Source organism: Apostichopus japonicus, chromosome 17 (assembly GCF_037975245.1).
Source record: "Apostichopus japonicus isolate 1M-3 chromosome 17, ASM3797524v1, whole genome shotgun sequence".
Lineage (NCBI taxonomy): Eukaryota > Metazoa > Echinodermata > Holothuroidea > Aspidochirotida > Stichopodidae > Apostichopus > Apostichopus japonicus.
In genome coordinates, this window is record NC_092577.1 from 8,450,425 (window position 1) to 8,475,374 (window position 24,950).

Below are 24,950 nucleotides of genomic sequence, written 5' to 3' on the forward strand. Positions count from 1 at the left end.
TACTCCCTGAATTGACTCTCCTGCTTCTTGTTCCGAACAGCTCCCAACGAAATGCCAAAAAGTCGGCAACGGGGTTGGGGTGGGTTACCCAGCTCCACCATGGGGCACCTCATCTCGACTGACTCGAATTACAACTCGAAACTTTAACTGAAATTGGATTGAATTAAAAAATATATATACTAGCTGTCTGCATGGATCATACTTATCTATACTACTGTGTGACCATATAGGCGTACAGGCTCTATATAGTCAACCAGGAGAGACTGGGGGGAAGCTTTTTTTCTTGCCACAGAAAATTAAACATTGCCCGGAAGTTCCTAGCACGATTAATTCATTTCAAACTTCGACGGCAATGAAGGACAAAGAGAACCATATAGGCCTATGCCTGACTATAAGATCATTGCACCATCAGGAACAACTCCGAATAATCTTCCATTTGCCGATTCATTACACTGGGAATAAGGGGTGGGGGTGGGGCTTTCCATTTGATCCGCAAGTATATTGAATGGTCACCACAACAAGGGTGTATAGCTTGGGACTAGCACGGGGAGACTTGTCAACCTTGTGAACTTTTTTGGGGGTGACGGATGCGGGGGGGGGGGGGAGTTGGCAAACTAAAACATACAGGGTAAACAGAGGGGAGGAAAGAGGTCAAAAAAGAAAGAGTGAAAGACAGATGAAGGGATGGAGGAAGAAAGTAAAGAAAATGTGGAGATGGAGGCTATGGGTAGAGATAGATATGATATGAAAGTACAGAGAAAAAAAAACCAAGAGCAGAAAAATGGAGATCACTGGGATACTGTCAAATACACAAGAAGAATATACAATCTAAATACTGGAATTAAATAATGCACAACATAAATACAGCTTTATGACATCAACAAATCAAAGGGGAAAGATATAATGTTTCAAGGATGCTGGAAAATAAGACACAACAGAAGATGGTTATGGTTTCTGATCTATTAGGCTTCTTCTCTCTACTGCTACCAGGATGTAAGAGACCACAGGGACTCGCACAACTCTTTAAGTTGTGATGACCTCTGACCCTTACTATGCCTAACTGTTATCTTGCCAGGAAATAAATACACCAGTGCATGAGAGGAGGTGAGAGACAGGACTGATTGATCGTGTCGATAGGGGTACATGTGATTCAAGAAGATAGATGTAAAGATTAGCATCGTTTGGACACTTCAAATGGGACCCCCTCCCCACCCCCCCACACCCTCCCCCACGTTCAAATCATATCCCCTCCTGGCAACGGAAATGAACACCAGTATAAATAAACCGATACAGATATTTATACACGCTGTGCGTGTAGGCCTATATACAATAATATAAAGCTGGCCATTCTCTGATTGTTACTCCTTGATTGAATTTCCCCAACCTTGCCCACCTTGACTTAGAGGGTGGCCAAGCTCCTGATTTACAGTCATAGCTACTATCGAACAAAATGGACGAAAGCAATTTATCTCAATCTGGTGATGCAGATGTATCATTAGCTGCTAATCCAACGTTTGTGAATGTCGCACAACCTGTCAACAAAAGTCTGGGAAAAGTGCTTGCCCCTGCCATATGTATGATCTCTTTTGTTCAGGATCATGTAAATGTGGCAATGTGTATTCGTATAGTCTGAGGTTTCTCTCCCATGCTGCTCCATATCTAATCCTACTGGTGACATTGGACAGAACATTGGCAGATGGCTTCTTGAGAGGTGTTGAAGTAACTGGATCAGGAGTATCTGTAGAGATTACATAAAACAATAGTTACTAGATTGCAAGTATCCTGCTATAGCTTCTATGGCTGTGACTAAAAATATACAGTACCTTTTGTTTAGAACTTATCACACTTATGCAGCACTGGAAACTGATATTTCAATTTAAATGGTGTCATTGAGTTTAGAGGACATTGAAGTTACAAGTATGTTGGTGAAACCAAGACCACCCTCAAGAAGCAGTTCTAGTCACAAGTCAATACCATGAAAATGGAGACTCCAGTAGGGGAACACTTTCAGCTCCCCAATCATACCATTAAAGACATGTCCCAACAGGTAACTAACTTCGTAGACTAACCATCTCAGACACAGTACACCACAGCAGAGATAGAGAGAGTGGACGTAGTGCCCTAGCACCATTCAACTGAATGGGCTCAATATACAGGAAGGACATGACTAACTTTATCCTGCTCCATCTCTGTATTCTGCTATAGTTTATTTGCCCTCTCTCCTTACTTAATCCTCGCTTTGTACTCCACAGTTTATCTAAATACCTCTGCTTTCACTGACTCCTTTTGTTCAATACACCATTAACTTCTTTCTTTGTGTTCACCATGTCCTCTCTGTTCCAGGCTCTATTGTGTCTCTTTAATTTACTGTTACTAGTCAGTTTGCCTCTAAAGAAGATCCTGATAATATCAGGCCCACTTACTTTTATAAATTCTCATACACATGTATGCTTTTTAGTGGATGAGCAATATGCTACCATCTTTTTCTTTTCTTTTGGAATTTAATGAGAATGAAATTGTATTATTTTTCTGATCACACCAGATCAGATAAGATTAGCACTGCTCTTCCAGTCTGTAATTCATGCAAGGATAAACATATAAATTTACCTTCTCCTTTCTGAGTGTCAACTGATCTTTCTGTGGTGACAGCCGCTGAGAATGCCTCTGTTTGACTTTCAGCATCTTTCCGGAAAAGATGCATTTGAAACCTATACAATGAAACAAAAAAAATTGTCTGTAAATCATATAACTGAAATAGTAATTTTACTGTACACCCCAAGCTTAATTGTATGCGTAATGAATCTGGTAATGACCAAATCATTACAAACATACATGTTTTTATCATACCTACCCAAGAAAAAATATGAAAGAGAAAAGTAACAAACAAACACTTAGGCAGATTTCAATAATAACATATTGTTAACCCACACTGATTTAAACCCAGATAAGGATGAGATATTCTTTCATACTCTTCTTCAACATATCCATAAACCGCGGTACCTTTCAAGAATTGTAAGGATAATTTTGTGTTGCCCAACTGCTTGCCCAACAACTTGAGCTCACATGTCAATGTAAAATTTACTATGTAAACTTCCTGTCTTAGTGAACTGATTGGTTTCATATCGCTAAAAGATGTCCAGTCTTTTGATCAAAGTTTGATGTACACTCATTATTTACCTACTGTGTAAACTTCCTGTTTATGTGAGCAGTTGCTTTCATGAGTGAGAATTGAGATGCTAGCTTACTCCATGACACCATTGTGAAAAATTCCTGTTTACATGAATAGCTTGATTTCAGACTACCATTAATTTAACGCTAGATTACTCTCCACAAGAGATAGTTTCGGCCACCAAATTTAATAGATATTATAATTTTTGAACACTAAACATCAGATCATTCACAAGAAGCTGAACAAAAACAAGCATAGTACTGACTATATATAAAAAATATGATAACTTAGCACAGCATCATAAAGTATGAGCATCAGGCCTACACAAAAAAAACTGGTACTTTCTTACCTCCAGGCATGGCTATATAAAGGTTTATAAAGGTATAGCTATATGTACTAATATGGTCCCTCAATTTGTGAGGCTAATTTACCTAATTTCTTGCATAGCAGTTGGGTTCCTTCAAAAATCCCAAACACAGAAATGTACACATGATTGCTGGAATATTGGACAGACAGTCAGTAGATAACAGTATAACACCCTGTTGCCCACATGAACCATTAAAACCTGATTGCATATATGCTGGCTGTGGCTGACCTTAGAAAAACATAAGGTCTAGTTGCATACGCAGCGGTGTGAAAACATGTGAATCAGTTAGTAGTGATTCTAAATTATTTATGTATAGTAGATGCATTATTTTTATAGGAAAAATTGCAGGTTCATGTGGTTGTACTTGTACAGCACAGTAGGCCTTCCTGGGTACCGTTGTTTTCCGCACACGTTACTTTCCGCTGAAACAAAACGGTGTTTTCCGCAAACAAATTTGTCAGCGGAAAACAACGTTTTTTTTCAGCGGAAAGTAACTTTTTTTTTGGAAGAACAATAACTTACTGAATTGATTAGACACATGGAAGGATTTAGGAAGATGGAGAAGATAGGATTTGACTGTAACAGGATAAAATGTAGCTTCGAGACTAGATTTAGGATACAGTAGCTAAGGTTGTACTTGTAGCTTAGGCTGTAAGGCTTACTTATACAGCCATTTTATTTCCAGCGAAAATCAAAGATACCGCCTTTTACACCTTTTTTTTTAAACCATCATTACGCGGGCCGAATTTTTAATACTTAATTAGATACTCAATCTTCATAACGCGGGCGTCCCTTTGCCCTAGTATTATATGCTTCTTTAATAATTCGTAATTACAAACACCCCAAGCCTCCTCTAAATTATACGCAGCTTAACTTTTCTGACATGAACTCAGTCTAACCATCCTTGATCGACGTTCTTTGATACTTTCTCATGTTATTTTAATCATCCTGCCTGAATTTGGTATCTCAAAATTGTGGAAAAATATAGTGTACAGGTAAGTGAAAAATAGGTGTTTTCCGCAGAAGAATTTTTCAGCGGAAAGTAACGTATGCGGAAAACAACTGAAACCGGCCTTCCTCACTGGTGTATATTACAAAATTAGGGAATACAGTTACTATGAACACTAAATTCAGATACTTATTACTAATACTATAGGCCTTAGTCCTATGTTATATGCCTAGTTAATTATGACTGGGCATAGGTGAGGCTTTTCTTTCAAATGCTCATTCACAAGAATTATTCCTCAAACAAGGACAGCTGATAACAATTTAGAACCTGGAGGGGTGGGGATGAACAGATCACCTAGGCCTAGTGGTTAGAAAATATATTTCCATCAATTTGTTGATGCAAAAAAACAGTTTACTTTTTGGTGATGAGAAGGCCCAGCTTTCCATGGCATAAATATGAGGAGTGAAACTAAAGACCCCCAGTCCCTGTCAGTCTTCTTTAGGAAGGATATTTTAATTTTTAACTGTATACAGTACAAAGTGGCTATTCTTACGACTAGTTGTAAGAATAATTTCCGACTACGCATGGGCAGTTGCTACTTTTATGATTAGGAGTACTAATTTTACGACGAGGAGTAACAATAACTTCCGGTTAGGGTTAGGATTGAGGTTTAGGGTTATGTTTAGGGTTAGGGTTACCCCTACTACATGCGCAGTTGCTTTATTTACTTTACTGCACTTGAATTTGCCTTTGTCGTAAGAATAGTTTATAAATAATTGTTACGACTAGTAGTCGTAAGAATAGCCACGGCCTATACAGTATCCTCATGACAAGCATTCACAAACAGTGATGATGATGACTCAGTAATACAACTTACTGCTATTTTGTGCTAGGATAAGTATGATAAGGTTAGCATACGCTAGGTCCATTGGAAAAATAATGAATGATAGGCCTAGTTACAAAGCCTAGGCTCATCAAATCATGTATGTTACAAATACAATAGCATAGACACTGCAAAGTTCGAACACCTAAGCCTTAAAATACCCCAAAAACTATCTTCATTTTATTGACAGATATGTACGTACATACTTGCGCACGGGTCATTTTGGAGAGGAAATAACTGTAGCTTCCTAGTTTTTAGTGATATTGGCTTTCGCTTGTAGGTTATCATGGTGAAATTGTGTATTTCTTAGGGGTGTCCGAACTTTGCAGTTTTCTGTACTTCGCAATACTGACAGTTACCTAGGACAATACCCTGTAGTACTACTATGTACTAGTATTACCCTATACAGTTTTAGCCTAGCTTAGCAAATCATTACCTTTTTGTGTGATCCTGAAGCAAATGTTCTGCGAAATCTGCGTTGCTAACAGAAGTCAAATCGTGGACATGTTTGTAGAGCTCTTTCTCCATTTGCCAGTTTACGTAGGAACGTAGAAGATAGATCTTCGTGGCATCTCTTCGTCGCTGTTGTTCCTTTGCACTGCTGTTTTTGTCAGGTCCATGCAACAATGGCTTTCCTCCACTTGAACCTACGCTCGTTCCAGGATAAGGTCGTTTTCTTTCGCCCGATTCTCCTTGCCCTGATCCCTCTTCCATGATTGTCACTATACTCTAGTCTAATCGAATGTATTTGTACGAAAATCGTACAGTATTCTTTACTCAAAAGGCACACAAACAACAAACTATCGCGTACGAAAATCCTTTGCGGTAAACAGCACAATAATCTGAAATGCTGTGTTATAACATTATGTGTGCATGGGTACGGGCTTGTTACGCATACGCTTGCCTGTGCTATTCACTGATCTAAATTTGCCACCGAGGTCACGTGAGTTTTCGGGGTCCATTAAACCTCGCTGAAACCTCGAAAATGCCAGCGCCCTCTAAAAAAAGTCTACGAGCGATATCGCCTTTAAAACCTATTGGGCCAAGCGTTATTGTAATAATGCCAACACTGGGTATTGGAAGCTCTCTTTTCATTCCTCTCTTTCACCGTTCGGTAAAGAGTTGCTTTTCAAATGCCATTTTCATGTCGAGGATATTTCCTACATCAAAAATATCTTCATTAAGCAAATTTACATAGCTTGGAGTAAAGTTACCTTTAAGAAAACCGTCGGATCACTTTGGTGATCAAATTCTTTGGAGTAATCATTTTATTAGAATTGATAATACCATTGTTATGACAAAAAACTTCACGTCGCCGGTTTACTGTTTGTTAAGGATATACTTTGCCAGATGGGAAGCAATAGTCCTTCGATGCTTTTCTAACCAAATTTAATATATTAAGGTATCCTTTTACTTGTTTTAATAGTATTATTTCTGCAATTCCTAGAAGCTGGAAGGATTCCGTCAGTTTAGAAAACGGTGTCGAGGAACAGCAAGATCACCTTGTCAATCTTATGTTTAGCATTTCTAAATTGTCACGAGTAGTTATCTTCGCCTTATAGACTGTATTTCCCTCTCGCCAAAAGCCTGCTCTGAATGGAGCGTTACTTTAGATTCTCTCAGGACAATTGGTTAGTTATATTTAAAGTGCCTTCCCGTACGCTTTCTGAAGCAAAAATACAATATTTCCAATTCAGGTTCTTACACCGCATCTTAGAAACCAATTGGCTTTTTAATTTAATGAAAAAAGTGGCTTCCCCGCTATGTACATTTTGCAATATTAAAGAGGAAACTATTGAACATTTATTCTGGTCCTGTCATGTGAAGTCTAATTTCCTTTTAGATTGCGAACATAATTTTATTGGTAGACAGTTTATCTGCTCAAAATAAGATTTTTTTTCTTCGGTAAGCTGGTAACAGGTTACGACGCATTGAATTTTGTTATCCTTCATATCATCTTCAATTGTAAACAAAACAATGTTAAGCCTGACTGCTATATTTTCTTCTATAAAATGAAATTTATTCTAATCATTGAAAAGGACATTGCTTCGAAGCGAAACTCTACTAGCTCTGCTCGTAGAAAATACATGGCATTAATGACTTGCTTTTCTCATTCAATTAATGAACTTTGTGACTCTTGACTTAACCTCTGCTTATCATCTACCTTTCTGTTACATTTATGTAGTAGCATAGACAATGTGTTATGTTTTTCGTTGTGTGTATGCATGTGTGTGTGTGTAGGTGTGTGTGGGTATATGTATGTGTATGTACATTTTTGCGTGTGTGTATGCGTGAGTTCTGTATTCACTAAAAGATTGTTTTTTTTTCTGGATGTGTATATGTATATATCGGTATAAGAAGAGAAGAAGAAATTCTCCTTTCAGATTCAATTTTCGCATTATGTAAATAATTCCTTTGTATCATTCAGATGACATACCTATGTTGTTGAACTCTAAATATAATCGATGTACCATATACATGTATAATAATCGTGAATAAATGAGATGACAAAAAAAAGGACCCAATGACCGATAATTCAATGGTGAACTAGTGAAATTGACTCTGTTATTAAGACCTCCAATGCGCGCATGTTACTACTGTGGTCACATGAGCGTATGTACGATGTTAATCTAACAGCAACATATATTTAATTGAAAGAAAGGTGAATCAGTTAAAGGGGTACGTGTACATATAGTTTCACTATACCTAACTGAAGTATGAATACCAATGTAAGATAGCATACCTAACTGAAGTATTTATATGAATACCAACGTAAGATAGCATACATTACTATAATGCGTCTAAGCAAGAGAACGTTTTTTCGGGTATCTAAGACGGATATAGAACCAGGTCCGACTCGGAGTGATCTGAGACCGCCATGGCACCAGGAAAATGTTGAATTACACCCTAAAGTTTCCCTAAATGTGTTTTGAAAACAAAATGCACTATTCTCAATCCATCTTTATTTCCGGTCCCTTCCATCATATTTCGTGTCCCTTCATATTTTCCAGTGTACACCAGGGCCCTTGAGATGCATGACCTCATCCCCTCCTTGTCCACCTCACCCTTATCGTGAGGCCTGTTCGATCTGTGGTTATCAATATACATTGGCAACAACATATATACGAAGTCACAATGTCGTTCATAAACGTGGCTTTTCTCTCTTCTGATATAGCTACATAGTGCATGATATGCATGCGAGAACAAAATAGACACATACCTTTTGGAAGCCATATATTTACTATTATTTGTAATATCACTAATCGATATGGCCTGCCATAGGCCTATGTGTTTGATAACGTACTTTCACTCCGGATGAATATGTGTATATGTCGATACGTGAGATGTTATTTATCATCTCTTAGCGTCTTGAAGAATACGGCTTACTTTCTATTAACAGCTCAATTCCGTTTCGAAGGAGATAATAAAGAAAGATGATAATAAAGATGGCAAAGGCGTAGGCGATGGCGATGGTTTCGCCTGCCCCAAACACCCCCCCCTTACCGGATCCCTTCCTCCATCAAATTGAATACCCTTAAAATTTAAATGTAGGACCTACTCTGCGATGTGCCGTGTTTGGCGCACCCAGTACGGAAATAGACATAATGAAATACCGCATATAGGTTATGCTCATTTATGACGTTACCGACCTGGAAATTTGATCAGAAGCTAGCGTGAATGTCATCTTTGTAGAAAGCATGCATCTAACGCTACGCAATATTTCTGTAACTAATAAATCATTATCCTTGTCAGCAACAGTGTAGAATACGAACCAAAGTGATAAGGTCCCAACTCGGTATTCCCTGTTTACATGCAAACACACGTGAAAAAAAGCGCGCATTACGCACACTTTCCAAGCATAGTACTATGCGAGGGAAAACATGGATAAATTATGATCTTTGTGCGCAACCCTAGAACCCAAAATCCATTGATAGTTTTACTACGCAGTGTGCGACGCAGTAGCATATCCCTGTTTACCAAAACATACATACATGAAACAAATGCGCGCGTGCTATCCACCATAGGCTAATTATGACTGTATTGCGTCACAGATGAAACCATAAGTTTTGTACACAAACAAAGATCCACCACATACAGAAGATGATCGCCTCAGAGTGCCACATGCAGCGGTCTGGTTGTATTTCTGCATCTCGAAGTCTAGAAAGTTAAAACCATGATACTGCTTTATGATATATTAGTCATAGCCTTGCCCTTGCTCTATGTTCTCGTTGAAGATGCTATCTTCAGCATTCCGAGACTAACAAAATGGAGTCGGTGAGTATGATGGTATTATTTATACAATAAGAGGTTAAAAGATTGATTATCATGTAAGATCTTATCGAAACTCCGAGGTCTCCTTAGTTACGATGCTTGGTTGGTTGCCCCATCTCAATAAACTTCTCTCTGTAAATATTGCAGGCATGCATGAGTTTAACGCAACTATTATAAATTAGTTCATGTCGTTTGGACAGTACGGGGATCCCGTGATGGTGCTGTGGTCTGTTTCAATGTCCCATCGCCGCACGTTGCACTAGTCGGCCGGTACCGATATTAAACATGTGAACATTTGAATGGCTACGTCCTGACGTAATTATTTATATTATTTAATTCCCTTTCGACCTTCTCTGCAACATGACAAATTTCACCGTCACGTCAATACTGCTAATTTTGTTTAATGGTTTATCTAAATAATGTTTAGCTATAAAGAACAACCGACTGCCGCCATTGAACTGAGCAAACCCCAAGAAGGATACGATGAGAAACAAGAAAAAGCAGATACCCACGGTAACTATTATAAGATCGTGTCTTGAACATGAATAACACATGTAAATAATATACGTTTGCCTCACTGTAATAATAGGTTATGGACCATTCTTAGTCATGCTATGTTTTTTCTCCTCATATGCAGCAACCTTCCTGTACAATGAGAAACGCGAAGAAGGAGATCTTCACGGTAACTATAATATTTATTGTAGTGTCTTGTACATGAATAACACATGCACATTTTATACGTGTATCTCACTGTGATAATAGGCTGAAAGACCATTCTTAGCATGTTATGTTTTTTTCCTCATATGCAGCAACCTTCCTGTACGATGAGAAACGCGAAGAAGCAGACATTGGCGGTAACTATACTATTATAATAATAACAATATTTGATTTTTATATGGCGCTTTACACCAGCGATAGGTCTCAAAGCGCTATTCAGACGTTATATTACCCCTGGTCAATGATAACCGGTCCCAGAGACAATCCCTCCAGTCGGCAGCAGTTACATACTGCGCTCAATGACAAGTTACCTCACAGGTACCCAGTTATCCCCTGGGTGGAGAGAGGCAAGTGAGATAAAGCATCTTGCCCAAGGACACAACGTAATGAACTAGGCAGGACTCGAACCAGCAATCCTTTGATCATGAGTCCGACGCATTGGCCAATTGGCCACCACGCTCTCACCACGCTTATGTCGTCCATTGTCTTGGACATGTATCACACATGTAAATATTTTACTTTTATCTCACTGGGATAATAGGCTGAGAGACCATTCATAGTCATGTTTTTTTTTCTCACATGCAGCAACCTTCCTGTACGGTGAGAAACGCGAAGAAGCAGATATTGGCGGTAACTAGAATATTCTAGTGTCTTTTACATGTATAACACATAAGGAAATGTTACCTAATACATAACAATTTCTCCAACTACAGTGGTAATATCGGTAGTCGAGAGCAGTGGGTCTGAGGTGTATGTTGGGTGGGACTTTATGGCTAATGATCACGTTTATAACCTGTAAGCCGACCAATTGCAGCTTTTTTACGAGACTCCGCACGCAATTATCCAAAATCTAAAAGGAAATGACCTTGTTCGCGAGGAACATATTTGAAATAAATGTGTTTCCTTTGTTCATTAAAATAAGTACATCTTCCTTAGGATATATACCTTTCAATTATGAATGACTGGTGCTATCTTTAGGCCAACATGGTTGCAGTACTAACCTTTGAAAAACATACTAAGAGGAAAACATAGGCCAATAGTTAATTTGCACAGTCGAAAATAGACACCCATGTAAAATGTACAAGATCCGTATGTCTACATACGGCTCTGGCATGTTCATGGTGAATAGTGTTAGGCACGTTGTTTTAGGCATATGAACTTTTATCGAAGCATAATACATTCGATTTTTGAGAATTAATGATCTTGTTGTCTTCAATATACTTAATCGTATCATCAATACAGTCCCAACAAAGTGCTAATGACTGGTTAGTTGACTTCAATGGTGTTCCAAAAATCAGATTTAGGCTTGTTAAAACGATGTAATTGAACTCGGTGTTATGATTAGGCCTAACGCATTGTATTTTGGCCAATGTATGGTACATATAGACCTGCGCAGGTAATGCAAAGATGAGCCATACAAGTTTCGCCCGATCAGAGATACAGCATTCATAAAGGGCGCCAATATTTTCAAACGGTTGTAATTCAGGGGATTCACCGGTGCTCAATGTCCACTCCTTTTTTTCCTTCTTTTTGTTTGCTCTTCATTGTTTCTACAAAACATTTGTTCTTTGAAAATCTAGTTCGATTTATTTTTTGGGGGTGGGGGGAAGGGGTGCAAGAAGTTGGTTTTGCCTGTGGTGTAAATTACCACTCTCAGTTATATCCTTCGGGTATACCTCACCATGATGATAAGTTGACCATTAGTTATGGTATACATTTTGTCGTCACATGCAGCCGCGTTCCTGTGCGATGAAGACTTTGCCAAGCGGCCATTCCTGGAACCAATGAGATCCCGATACCGTGTCAAATGGGAGGAGCTTAGTGACATAACTGACCACGGTCTAAATAAGATCAGGTACACAGACATAGTTACATATAAACAAAATAAGATGCCCGTGTATACGATTGTTTGTTTCTTCTAACCGTTTTGTATTGTGCAGAATCTGAACTTCCATTGTTTTAATTTCTAATTTTCAAGTTTGTAGGTCTAATTTATCCACTCTCAAACTTTAATAAACTGCTTCTCGAAACCAAGTAGTCGGAATTGTCATAGTCCGATATGGGCCACAGTGGCATCTAACTTTTTATAAAGACCACAGACACCACATGTTTGTTTTTTGTTTGTTCATCTCACTTCAGGTTCGATTGCTTCCTACGCCACTGAAATGGTTTGAGAGTAAACCAAGTTATTTGCTTTTTTTTGCTCATGCAGGCTCAATCTTGGGTGACAGTCATTTCTTAAAAGATAAATTTAAGCACCAACTTAATTTGGAAATGATATCAAACTTTTAAAGGAATATTTGCTCTCAGTATATGTTGTATTTGTAAAGCACATTGAACATTTCGACAAACGACCTACTAAACGACTAAGGTTCATCGATCAAAGTGACTGGATTCTGTAGTTTAATACACAGACCATTAGGAGACCATATACATTTCCGGCCTCATACGATATATTTTACGATTTAGCAGACTGACGATAACGATTTTTGGACTATAACATATCAGGACTCAACCTTCTGCCCAGAAAAAAACCCTTTAAAACATACGTTTTTTTTTTATATATCCCAAACAGAATGAAGGCTGGGAAGTCAACGAAATGTTTGATACTAACGAGATTAACTTTGGTTACAAATCAACCTTTGACAAGACTATGCCCGAGTACACGTGAGTTAAATTGAGAACTAAAGCTATAACGTGAATATAATCAGTTCAGTCTGTGGTAAAAAAAACATTACTGTACATTGTACTTATTTAATTATATCCAATTTTGAATTCATCACTTAACACTTTATCAAATTCCTTCACAATTCCGTTGAACGATTCTATTATGAAATGTAGGAAATGATTGCCAATGAGTATGCGCATTCTTGTCCTCCTTATTTATAGCAAGTACATTACTGTGTATTGCTCATCTTTATTAGGACCATACTGGAGAGGGAAGATACAACAGAGTACAAAATAAGATGGGAGAGGGCCTGTCGTCTTGCGGATGAGATCGAAGCGAAAAAGAGAGCCGACCAGGCTCTCCAGGCCAGTCAACCAAAAAAGCGAAAAAGGAAGAATCGTCGTTCAATCAATCGGGAAGAATGCCCTTATTAATGCAATTCAAATAAAAATACCCGCCAAAAGGCTATTTACAGAATGCAAACATTTTCCAAAAATTGTCACTTTGATCAATGTATACATATATGTATTGTTTATTGAATGTTCTACTAAAAAATAAATCTTATCATGGGTGTAATTTCTCTTTGTGACGTGTATTCCTGGGTTTTAAATGAAAACACTCGAAAAATGCGGCAGCTTCGATTGGGTTGAACGTCTACATTACCACTATAACACATAGCAGCTGTAACTGACTTTCACTGTGTTTCTGTTGAATATCGTGTGTAGTTTCGATGTGTTCGGGAAGTGTATGTTAATGATAAGCAAACGCATAGCAATCACTCACACAACGTAAGAAAGGAAAGCTTGCAACTGCCGACAAAAGGACACATGCCCACTTAATGGAAACTGCCAGGCATCAAACATCATATATAAGGCCGAAGTGAAAACCACCGACAACTGCAAGACTTACATATGTCTAACGGAACCCCCTCTCAAGCTTAGATATGGCAACCACAAGATGTGATTCAACCATTAAAAACACCAAAACGCAACGGAACTCCCGAAGCACATCTGGCAGCTGGAGCAGAACAACAAGCCATTCACCATCAATTGGTGAATCATTACAGTCAATTGTTCTCGAACAAAACTAACTATACTCCCCATCGTACAAATGGAGAACAGCTTACGTGTTTTGAACTTTGATGTGTGTCCTGTTTTATTTGTTTCTTAATTCAATGATTATTATCAGTAGTTAAACACTTTACTATTATTACACTTTATTATAATTACACCTAATTATTATTATCGAGTATTATCACTGTTCAAACACTCAAACACTCAAAAAGTTTATGGAGGTAGAATCATAACCCCATCATTGAACTTTGTATCAATCTGCCATACATCTCTTGCTTGGAATGCTGTTAACGAGACGATATATCTCTTTTACTGCAGACCACAAAACAGGTTTACAAACAAAAAATTATATCATAGGTCAATTGAATGCGAGAAGGGAACAATATTTTATCCCCATCATTTCTTGAAAGGTTGTTGTTCGAAACAATTTCACCGGGTTATGTTTACAAAATAGGCTAGGTTGCAATGATTGTAGATTGGAATGTCGAAACTGTAACATATTGTCCTTTCGTACCGGTCGTAATTAACCTCCAAATCAAGATAACAAATATACAAATTCATCTGGTAACAGTTTGAGGGAATATGAAGTTGAAGATGACCACAATCATCTCAATTGTTATATCACATATTCATGGGTGCTTGCATTTACATGGAACGCCAAAGAGTCCGTAGTGCTCATGAAAGTATGTATTTAGGGCAACACAATACACATGTTAGTCATCCTCAAATTAGGGATCTACACTTTCATGAAACAAATACCGAGGACAAAACTTAGGAAATAATCGCAGGAGCCTGCTCCATTTAACCAGATTGAAGACACTTGGCTACAAAGACATTGACGTTTGTGTATAGACTTAACAGAACCTTCAAGGATAACTCCAAGCTTGGTAAAAAAATATTTTGGTTGTCATTACAAATATTTTAGATTACATCTTCAAGTTAGTACATGTGCTAACATTAACACTGCAGTAGAATTTAGTAAGCAGACGAAGAAAGGAAACGGAACACATAATCTTTGATCTATTTTTTTACTTTTTTTTGGTTAATCGATTTCACGGCGGTTCTGAAGGGACAAACAAGCTATAAACTTACTGCTTAAGTATATAACACGACATTCAAACAATTTGATATTCTTTGTCAAGGTGTCATGTGAGTGTAAGACTAAGAGGTTAGCATGACTTATCAACTCGACAAAGTTATATGTTTTTTTGATGTGTTGTAAAGTTTATTGCAAAGCAACAACTCGACAACTTCCTGAAAGTCTGAAACTCGAAAACAATATACAATTTTTATTCTGATGTCATGCTGTACTAAAACAGTAGGTCTACATCTTGGCCTTTCAAACCACCATACAATTCAAACAATAACAATTAGAGTAAACATTGTCAAATCAAACTTATCTCTGATGATTTTTGTAGTCACAAGTTACATATGAATTTGGTTCAAGATACAAAATTGATACCAGACTGCAAGAAACTAAATATGGATTTTTGTTGTTCTTGATAAAACGAGGACATGTTGTAATGTATGACAGGTACAATGTAAGGTGTTTTGAAACAAAAAGAACGAAACATAATGTAAGGTCCGTGTAAATACTCTCTAGTAGGATGACGGAACGATTAGCAAATATTGACATTTACAAGTTAATCACATGAAACAGCTTATCGAATACAAACTGTATAAGGCTAACCAACTGTATTCTTTCACATTACCTAGCAGATCTCTCATTACCTTTGTGTTATCACATGAATGGTAAAACGGTTAAAGAAAGCAAAACAAAAAAACGAAAAGAAAAAAGGTCCCAAAAGGGAAAGAAGAAAGAACAATAGAAATATCGCAAATTACGGAAACATGTATAAACAATGTGTAATATCAGATGTAATATAAAACAACTATTCATGAAAGTCGATTTAGAGTTAATTTTAACAATTTCCTTTCTTAGCAATTTGCTAGTGGAAGATTACCCCAAAAATGGTTACAATAATATTTGAACAACGAGGGTATAACATGAAAAGGACCTGTTGTTTTGCTGGCAAGAGTCTTAAACCTTGGGCAATTAAAGCCAAACATAAGAAACTGAAACTAAGTAACAACAAAATAACGATATTTTCATGAAATACTTACAGTGTGTAAAATATTCTGAAATAATTTGCAATAATAAAACTTATGATCAAATGTTTCGAGTGAATTGTTGAACTACTATTGGTCTCAGCCATGAGTACACTACAATACCTACCATATATAGAAGTACGATCATTGATTTCAAGCTTTAGTACACAAAATGTTCAGATTGTCATTAACTTGTTCGAATTGTTATTGAATGACGTAACAGACTCGTCACTGGATTGTCTTTTATCGGCTGTAATGGAACTTAAGGGAAGATACATAACTAAAGTATACATGAATATAAACGTCTAGCTCGCGTAGTGATAAGATAAAGGAGAGTACAATAGAAAGCCAATCATTATCTTTTAATTGACTGATTATGTACAATATATTAATGTTATGTAATGATCATGATATTACGTAATATACACGTCATCGTAAACCACACCACATATTATGTTTACAGTGGGCTTCAAAATATATCGATTACAGAATGAACATTGAAACATAATTAAAGGCAATAGCAATATTAAAAAAGCGCAGAGCATCCCCAACCCGGCAAAAACGAATAAAAACAATTAAAACTAAAACTGGTAGCTGTAAGTGAATGTAAATAATGCATAAACTGTCATTACTTGTAACAACAAACTGTTACAGGAAATATTTAAGCTAAATAAAAAAAGAAACCTAAGTAAATGACGTCATGTTAACTGGAAATGTCGTGAAGTTCGATATACACCAAAACGTCCTTCATTTTGTTTTCTCCAGGAAAACAAATTCGATATAACATGTCAATTACAGTGTAACTTGCAATTGTTGCTCTATGATAGATATCATAGTGTCTTCAACACATTCAATGAAGTTTCATTCAGATTACTCTATGAAAAAAAGCGCAAACAGTAAACAAATAAAAAATATTTTTTAATGGTTTCGAAGTTAATAAAAAAAATACGTATAAGTGTCATTGTATATAATCGTCGAAAGTCAGAAGTAAGCATTGAAGGTTAAATCATTGACTGAAAAGTTTCATTGGAAGATTATACAACCAGCTTCACAATTGGTTACTCTCTGTCAAAGATATACAATTGATATCACATTGATCTCAAGACGCATCAATCCCCACCCCTCCTACCTCCCACCCAAAGGTTCGCGAATTTTCAATTGATTATTCTGATCCGTCTTGGACGCTGAACACGGTAGATAAAAATATGAAAATAAGTTTCCTAACTTTAAGTTAGTAAGGCCGGACCCATCGATGGGGCTATTTAAATAAAAAGTTCCCTTTGACAAGAATGACTTTATTAGCTGGGATGAGGCCTTGGCTCTGGTAAGGGGTAAGAGGCCTTCTAGATTAGGAATTCGGTGGACAGAGTGCTTGCGTCCGCAAGGTACAGTACAGTCACCGGGTGGACTACAGTTAGGTGGATTCTCCCGGGGAGGATGATCCCAGGTATTGGGCGGAGGTTTTGTTTCTTGATTTTTTTTCTGCTTCCAAACGTTGAAGGTAACTGTCTGTACTTATGCCTACCGTATTACATTTTATCCACTTTCATATATTTACGGTGTCCCCCACTTTTTTCCTACCTGCAGGGCTGCATTCCGTCCATCTCGAACAGGATTACATCCCCTAACTATATTATATCTAGTATTTTCACATGAAATCAGAACATATAAGAAAAGTAAAGCATCTCGAGATAGCCTAACAAGACTGAAAAAAAGCAAAATATGAACCGATAATAGATGTTGAATAAGTAAATATATTAGAATGAATAATTAATAACACTAATACATAATCAAGATTAAATATATTAGAATGAATGAATAATAATACTAATACATAATCAAACTTTAAAACAAACTTGTCACGTACTAATGATACAACCCCAAATTTGTGTACTTTGAGTGAACTTGTAATTTCCAGAATCTTGGGTCAACTCGGCATTTCTATTATCTGGTGGTAGCGCAAAGAGTGGTTTAGTGATTGGCTTTACATTCATGATAAATAAACATTAAAGAACTGAGACAAGAATAAAACTCATTGCATCTGATTTAAGAACTTTCTTGGTGTTAGAATGGTATTACCATTACGTAACATCAGTATGGTATTACCATTACGTAACATCAGTATGGTGTTACCATTACGTAACATGAGTATGGGGGTTTACAATTACGTAACATCAGTATGGTATTACCATTACGTAACATCAGTATGGCATTACCATTACGTAACATGAGTATGGGGGTTTACAATTACGTAACATCAGTATGGTATTACCATTACGTAACATCAGTATGGTATTACCATTACGTAACATCAGTATGGTATTACCATTACGTAACATCAGTATGGTATTACCATCACGTAACATCAATATGGGATGATCATTACGTAACATCAGTTGAACTCTTACTGCGTAGTATATTCTGAGTAAATGCAGCAAATATATCATAAATTACATTACAATGTTACATCTGATAGTCCGTTTAGTGCAGCATGCGAGTACAATTACACATTCACTACTTTAATAATCAGTAGTTAATCCGTTTATTGTAATAAGGAATTATCCATTCATTATATTATGTATCAGTAGTTGATCCGTATAATATAACAAGGAATTACACATTCGATATATTATTAAGCTTTAGTTAATCATTGCAAATAAATAACTTGATCATAACCCACATTCACTATGATATTACGCAATGACATTTAATCTGTACGATGAAGAACGATTACACATTCTCTATGTCTATATAACAGCAGTATATCCGTTCCATATGTCACGTGATTGAACAAACGCTATATGAAGAAGTAGCACTTAATGTGCTATATACGTCACGTGTCTGCAAATAATAATGAGTTCAGCAGAAATGGAAGGCAAGGTCCTAAAGATTTATTTTAATGTTATTTGAAACTAAAATACGAGCATTGCTAATAATTAATATCTACTGGTTAAATATGATCAATACTTCGCAAGGAAAACACGGTGAACTATTGATAACTGGTGAGTTGTACACAAAGATTGCGGGACGCTTGTTGTTCTCTTCTGGAAATGTTCTTCAACGTAAAGCTATAAATGGTGCAGACACGCATTGCGATGTGAAGGTGTAAGTTCTGGTGTACTGTATGATTTACCTTACAGCTGCGAACGCAAACCAGGCCGTCTACATATACGTTGGATTGACAACTTAACCAAATGGTCCGGTCGTTCTGCAAACCAGCTGATTGAATATGGCAGACGTCGGATAAATATTATTCGGTGCTGTGAACCTCATAAAGTGAATAATCTTCGAAGAGGTCGACGGCCCAATTTGGCTAATAACTATTGAATGGTTGACTAAATAAAACAGTCTGCTATGGCATCTACAGAGACATTACTGAGAAGAATGTCAGTCTATCTGCTCTCTCTCTCTCTCCACCAACATCAACCCCCATATTTCTCCGTTTCTCTGTCGAAGTATTCCTCTCTCCACCTCTCTCTCTCTCTCTCTGGAAGAGTACACGTTAGACAGTCTGCTGTTCCTCGTGGAGATAATTCTAGTTCAAATATGTAACCTAGAAAGAAACAAATTATTACTGTTTAAAAGTGTTGTCACCTCGACAAACTGATACATTTCATGCAGGGACGACACAGAACAATAGTCATCACCTGCAATACATACTAACGGAGATCCATGCTACACATAATAACAGGCATCACCTGCTACACAAACTGAAAGAGATTCCTGTTACACATATTAACAGGCATCAACTGCTACACAAACTGACAGAGATCCATGTTACACATATTAACAGGCAATACCTACAACACATACTGACAGGGATCTCTGCTACAAATAATACAAGGCATCAGCTGCTTCATAACCGCTGCTTCATACACACATAATAACAGGTATCATCTGCTATACATACTGGCATACATAATAACAGGCATCACCTGCTACACAAACTGACAGAGATTTCTGCTACACATATTAACAGGCATCAACTGCTACACATACTGACAGTGATCCCTGCTACGAATAATACAAGGCATCAACTGCTACATAAACCTGACAGAGATCCCTGCTACACATAATATTATAGAGCATTTGCTACACAGACTGATATGAATCTTGTCTTATTGAATGTTGTCTAATTATTTAAAACCAACTAACCAATTAAGGGTTGAAACAAGTTTGATCTCGGAGAGGTATTTCTCTTTATCTTTCCATATTGCTATTCAGACCTTATCCGTGAGATGCAGATATAACTGTCTTGAGTAATATGTTTGTCAGCACTGCTTATAAGAAGATGTTTATCAGTTTACCAATGATGCGTCCTAAAGTTTCAGTCCTGTCAGAAGTATTCAGAGCTTAGTGTAAATATCTTTATGAGAAAATACCGACCCCCCCCCCCCCTCGCCGCGAAATTCATTTTGTAACGTTTTGGCTGCAGTTAATACCGTTCAGGAAGTAGCGATACGGATGTCCAATTACTTATATGTAAGTGTGCAGTCTGTTTGTTACAATAAAACATCATCCACAATAAACCATTTGATTATAACAGTGAGTCTCGTTCAGCTGTGATATTCTTACTAACCTCACGAGACTGCGTATTTCTTTATAGATCTCCGCTTCTGTAAAAAACAAATAGAGAAATTCACGATTATCCATCTTAACAAGATGATTTGAAAGAAAGCTTCTGATTACTTTCATTACCTTCATCAAACTTATGTCTGATCTTTTTCTTACTTACAAGAGTTCAGGAGTACCCTACCTTTGTTATATTTCAGTACATTTTTTTCATGTCAAACTTTTAAAACGATATTGTGTTTAATTTGATATTGAGACATTTGGGTATGCAATTGTTTTACACTGCTATTACAGAAAAATAGTGATGGCTATCACTTTTTATTAACAGACTTCCGCCAGAGGTTCAGGTGGCAATGCAGCTCAAGATGAATTGATCGATTTAGTGAATAAAAAACTCTTGTTTAACCAGACGCCCTCTATTTATATAGTAGTAGCGGTAGTAACGAGAATGGATTTCTGTACTGATCTCTTTGAGACCGTTTTATTTAGTGCTATGAAATATTTAGTATAATTAATCGTATTAATTTGTATTATTGATCACATTTTGATCTCAGCTGATACTAATGATTTAATTATAAACTCCATGTGTTTCCTCTGACTGATGGGTGTAATGACTAGTTGTTATGTAATATGTATGTTGTCTCTGCTCATCAACATTAAAGGTATCAATATGTTACAGAAGGAGAAATCAAACAGTAGCTTTAACATATATTAATAGATTCTAGAAAACTCAGCAGAGAGTCGATATGATAGTTTTAAAACTTGACCGACTTAAACAGATTACTATATAATAATAAAAAAACACCACCCAACTTAATATGTCGGACAGCGTTCAATGTCCGATTTACTCTATGAATATTCAAGTTAACTCTATTGCACATTTTATGACAGTTATGCCAACTGATATACATAATAAACAGCAAATGCTCAACATATTATAATATCACATCCTTCGTATAATATGAGCATTGAGATAACATCTGAGACTCATCAATATAAGTGACTGAATTTTTAAGTCCAGATGCAATCCAAAACTCAGTGTCAAACATAACAATGACAAATTGTTCTGGATGCCATTCAGAGGTGTTATGTTGTTTCTATCAAGTTAAAAGTAACAGTAACATTAAGGACTGCACAGGGGAGTCATCATGAATTTAGCATCAAAGGGAACATTCCAAAAATTTAGCTTATTATAAGTACAAAGAACCAAATGAGTAAAGTTGCAGACATGCGCTAACTTCTTCAATAACCTCAAGCATATTTAACGCACGGTAAAGTAATCTCAAATTAATGGGAATGTTAATTCTAAACAGGGCCTCCTTATTGCTGATTTTGTTAGAATTTTGCAAGTCATGGTAGATACTTTTGTTGTTGTTGGAAATGAATTTAAAAAAAAGGTTATCACATCACTGATTACTTTCGGTTACCAATCAATTATGTGACCAGAAAAGTAAAGTCATCTAGCAGGCTAGTGGCAGTGCCTATCCCAAACTAAACTTTAAATTATGCTGATATGTATGTTGTATATATCTATGGGAGAAGGACGGAGATTCCACATTGCATAAATATGCAGGTAGCGAAAATGGGGTAAAGAGATTGAATAATGAGAAGTTTGACGTACTTTTGCTTGAAACGAGATATCAATATAGTTGAAACTGTCGCACATTGTAGAACATACGAAACTGAAGCAGGTTAAGTGTCACGTGTTGCAAATTATTTTACAGATTTAGTTGTTTTAACTGCTTATTTTCGCTCTATTGTTTTAACTTTAAAATGGACATGAATCTAACATTCCCCATATGAGTTGCAGAAATAAAGGAAACGATGAAAGGTTTGTGTATTTATATCATCATATCTCTATTCTGAAAGAAATGAATGAATGTCTCGTAAAACACAAATTACTTACTTTTATTATTTTATTATTTCTTACTATATAGTTAGTTTCTCTGTGCAGTAACAGTATAGCGATTCTTTATTAATAACGATTGCAATCCGGAAGTTTAAGGGTTAAAATGACAGCTGTATATGACAATATTTTAAATGTTTTTGACGGTGAAATGTTCAATATCCAATAGTAATTTGCTTCCTTTATCCATAAAAATGAAAATAGCTACAGATCTATAGGTAATTAATCAATATTGTTCCTGCATCGCCATGGTTACACCTTACAGTTATGTCTAAGATGTCTATATACGCAATGTATCAAGATGTATTACAACTATTAAACGATGAGTGACTTCTAAAACTCCGTCGAAGAAAGTTGGTGGACCAAAGATGTCCATGCAGAGGGATTGGCTAATTTAAATTTTCATCCAACTTTGGGTAACATAGTCTAGTTTAGACATATTTTAGACAATCTACCTAAATCTTGTAGTATTTCAAAGTCTATCCGTTTCTTTGTTTAGCATTTCTTTGTGTGCGGAAGGCAGTATCTAAACATGACATTGAGAACAGTGCTATCAGAATTACGTGATATAAATTCCCTGTTCGATACACATCAATTATAAATCTTTCCTGCCTGATGAGAATCAAAGTATAATACTCTTTGGTCTTATTTCTTTTTTCCACATTAATTGACACCTCCTGCCCGTTAGTAATTAACAGGAACATTAATCTATGTCTCTCTTACCTCTTCTACTAGTACATCGCCCCGAATGTCACACTCCTGAAAGGAAGAGAAAGTTTATTATCATGAGACTTTGGAATTGTATTCAGGATAATATGATAAGGCAAAGCAAAAAATGTATAAGTTGGAATGATGTATGTTTACAAATATCGCAGTAAACTATTCCTGGCAGGTAAACGCACTTCTGTATTGAGCACACTTAAGTCAATATACGAGACAGAATCGTCACTGTAAGATGCACGGACTTAATAACATGAATAAACACATCAACTTTATAGGGAAGACAACTTTAGTTTTAAACCCGTTATCAAACACTGAGTACGCCATTAAATGATGAGTGACGTCATAATGATGAACTTCTTACTGAGATGATCAGATGGATACCATGGGCGAGAGGATGACGAGAAGGAAAAGAGGGCAGTATTCAAATGTAGAACTATTTATGCGATCCTCGTGGTTGAATCGATGAAATGTACAAACAATGTATATATCTTGAATATCCCATGAAGCAGTATTTTGGTTACTATCCCTAACCCCCGCCCCCCCCCCCTCTCACCCCCACTCCATCTTATATGATATGTTGCTATCGTATACCGTAGGCAATACTATAATGATATCCATGAAAGTTTGGGAGATGCAGTTGGAAGATAAAACTCGAAGAGCAGTAACAAGGAAAGATAACGATAGTTCAAATAGATAAGAGAGCCCTGTAGATCTCTCATTGTTGACACATTTCATGAATATCGTGGAATTGTAATAACCCTTCAATAGTTTATTTCTTCAATATTTGCCATGTCACTTGCGTGTTTGATATTTGAAGTTTATATATAATTATTTAATGAATAAATATTTCCGTCCTTGCTTTGATCCTTTAGTCATAGTATAGTGTAAACACAGCACACATTGTAATTATTTTCTTCAATAAAACATACATACACGTTATACACTACGTAAACTATTATAGCCATAGCATATACATATATCAACAGGAAAACGCATTGTAAAGTGGTTAACGTATGTTATTTCATATAAGGCTATTCAAACTTTGCCTCACTGTATGTTCCATCTTAGGCAATTTAGACCAGGAAGGGCTGACGATTTGTTTATTTGGAAATAAGCAGTTTGTTATAGTAACCAATACGCTCTGTATATTTCGCACACCAGTGAGCTCTGTATTGAATTATCTCTATATACTGACTGGACTCGGGACTTGGTTTGGGTTGCTCATATACTCTATAGAACTCTGTTCGGACTCGAGAGTACCATACTTTGACCAAGTAGTCTCGGACTCGGCTCGAAATCAGGAAAAATTGACTCAACTACATCAGAGTGTTTCTTATGCTATAAGATACATGTACACATATTTTATAGTTCTAATGCAAATAATACTAATAACAATAGGAACCATGTGAGGATACATGGCCAGGATGTTGCATTATAGTATCGTCAGCGCTTACATATAATTATGAAGATACAATATCTAATTTACCGGGTGGTTTTTTTTTTTAAATCAACCACACAAGTTACTTTCAACACCCCTACACC

At 36.6% G+C, this 24,950-nt stretch overlaps 4 protein-coding genes and 1 long non-coding RNA gene across 6 annotated transcripts in view; 1 reads left to right on the forward strand and 4 right to left on the reverse strand.

Annotated features, from left to right (window-relative positions):
- The window catches only part of LOC139985116 (uncharacterized), a 364,233-nt gene that overhangs the window by 277,885 nt on the left and 61,398 nt on the right, over window positions 1–24,950 (reverse strand). The window lies entirely within an intron of this gene.
- Window positions 1–24,950, reverse strand: part of LOC139985119 (uncharacterized) — a 409,107-nt gene that overhangs the window by 209,151 nt on the left and 175,006 nt on the right. The gene's annotated exons all lie outside the window — the stretch shown is intronic.
- The window catches only part of LOC139985148 (cAMP-responsive element-binding protein-like 2), a 246,692-nt gene that overhangs the window by 21,909 nt on the left and 199,833 nt on the right, over window positions 1–24,950 (forward strand). The window lies entirely within an intron of this gene.
- LOC139984851 (uncharacterized) lies at window positions 946–6,310 on the reverse strand. The gene is made up of 3 exons (XM_071998951.1): window positions 5,805–6,310; window positions 2,608–2,708; window positions 946–1,738 (listed from the first exon to the last, which is right to left on the reverse strand). The coding sequence occupies exons 1-3, from the start codon at window positions 6,080–6,082 to the stop codon at window positions 1,536–1,538; spliced, it is 582 nt and encodes a 193-aa protein (XP_071855052.1). The 5' UTR covers window positions 6,083–6,310; the 3' UTR covers window positions 946–1,535.
- Window positions 17,567–20,885, reverse strand: LOC139985165 (uncharacterized). The gene is made up of 2 exons (XR_011799326.1): window positions 20,787–20,885; window positions 17,567–19,760 (listed from the first exon to the last, which is right to left on the reverse strand). It is a non-coding gene; the product is annotated as an uncharacterized lncRNA (long non-coding RNA).

Coding starts and splice junctions, on each gene's coding strand:
- LOC139984851 (XM_071998951.1), bottom strand. CDS start 6,082: ATGGAAGAGGGATCAGGGCAAGGAGAATCGGGCGAAAGAAAACGACCT. Junction 2,709..5,804: donor CTTCAGGATCACACAAAAAG/GTAATGATTTGC, acceptor TTCATTGTATAG/GTTTCAAATGCATCTTTTCC. Junction 1,739..2,607: donor TGACACTCAGAAAGGAGAAG/GTAAATTTATAT, acceptor TAATCTCTACAG/ATACTCCTGATCCAGTTACT.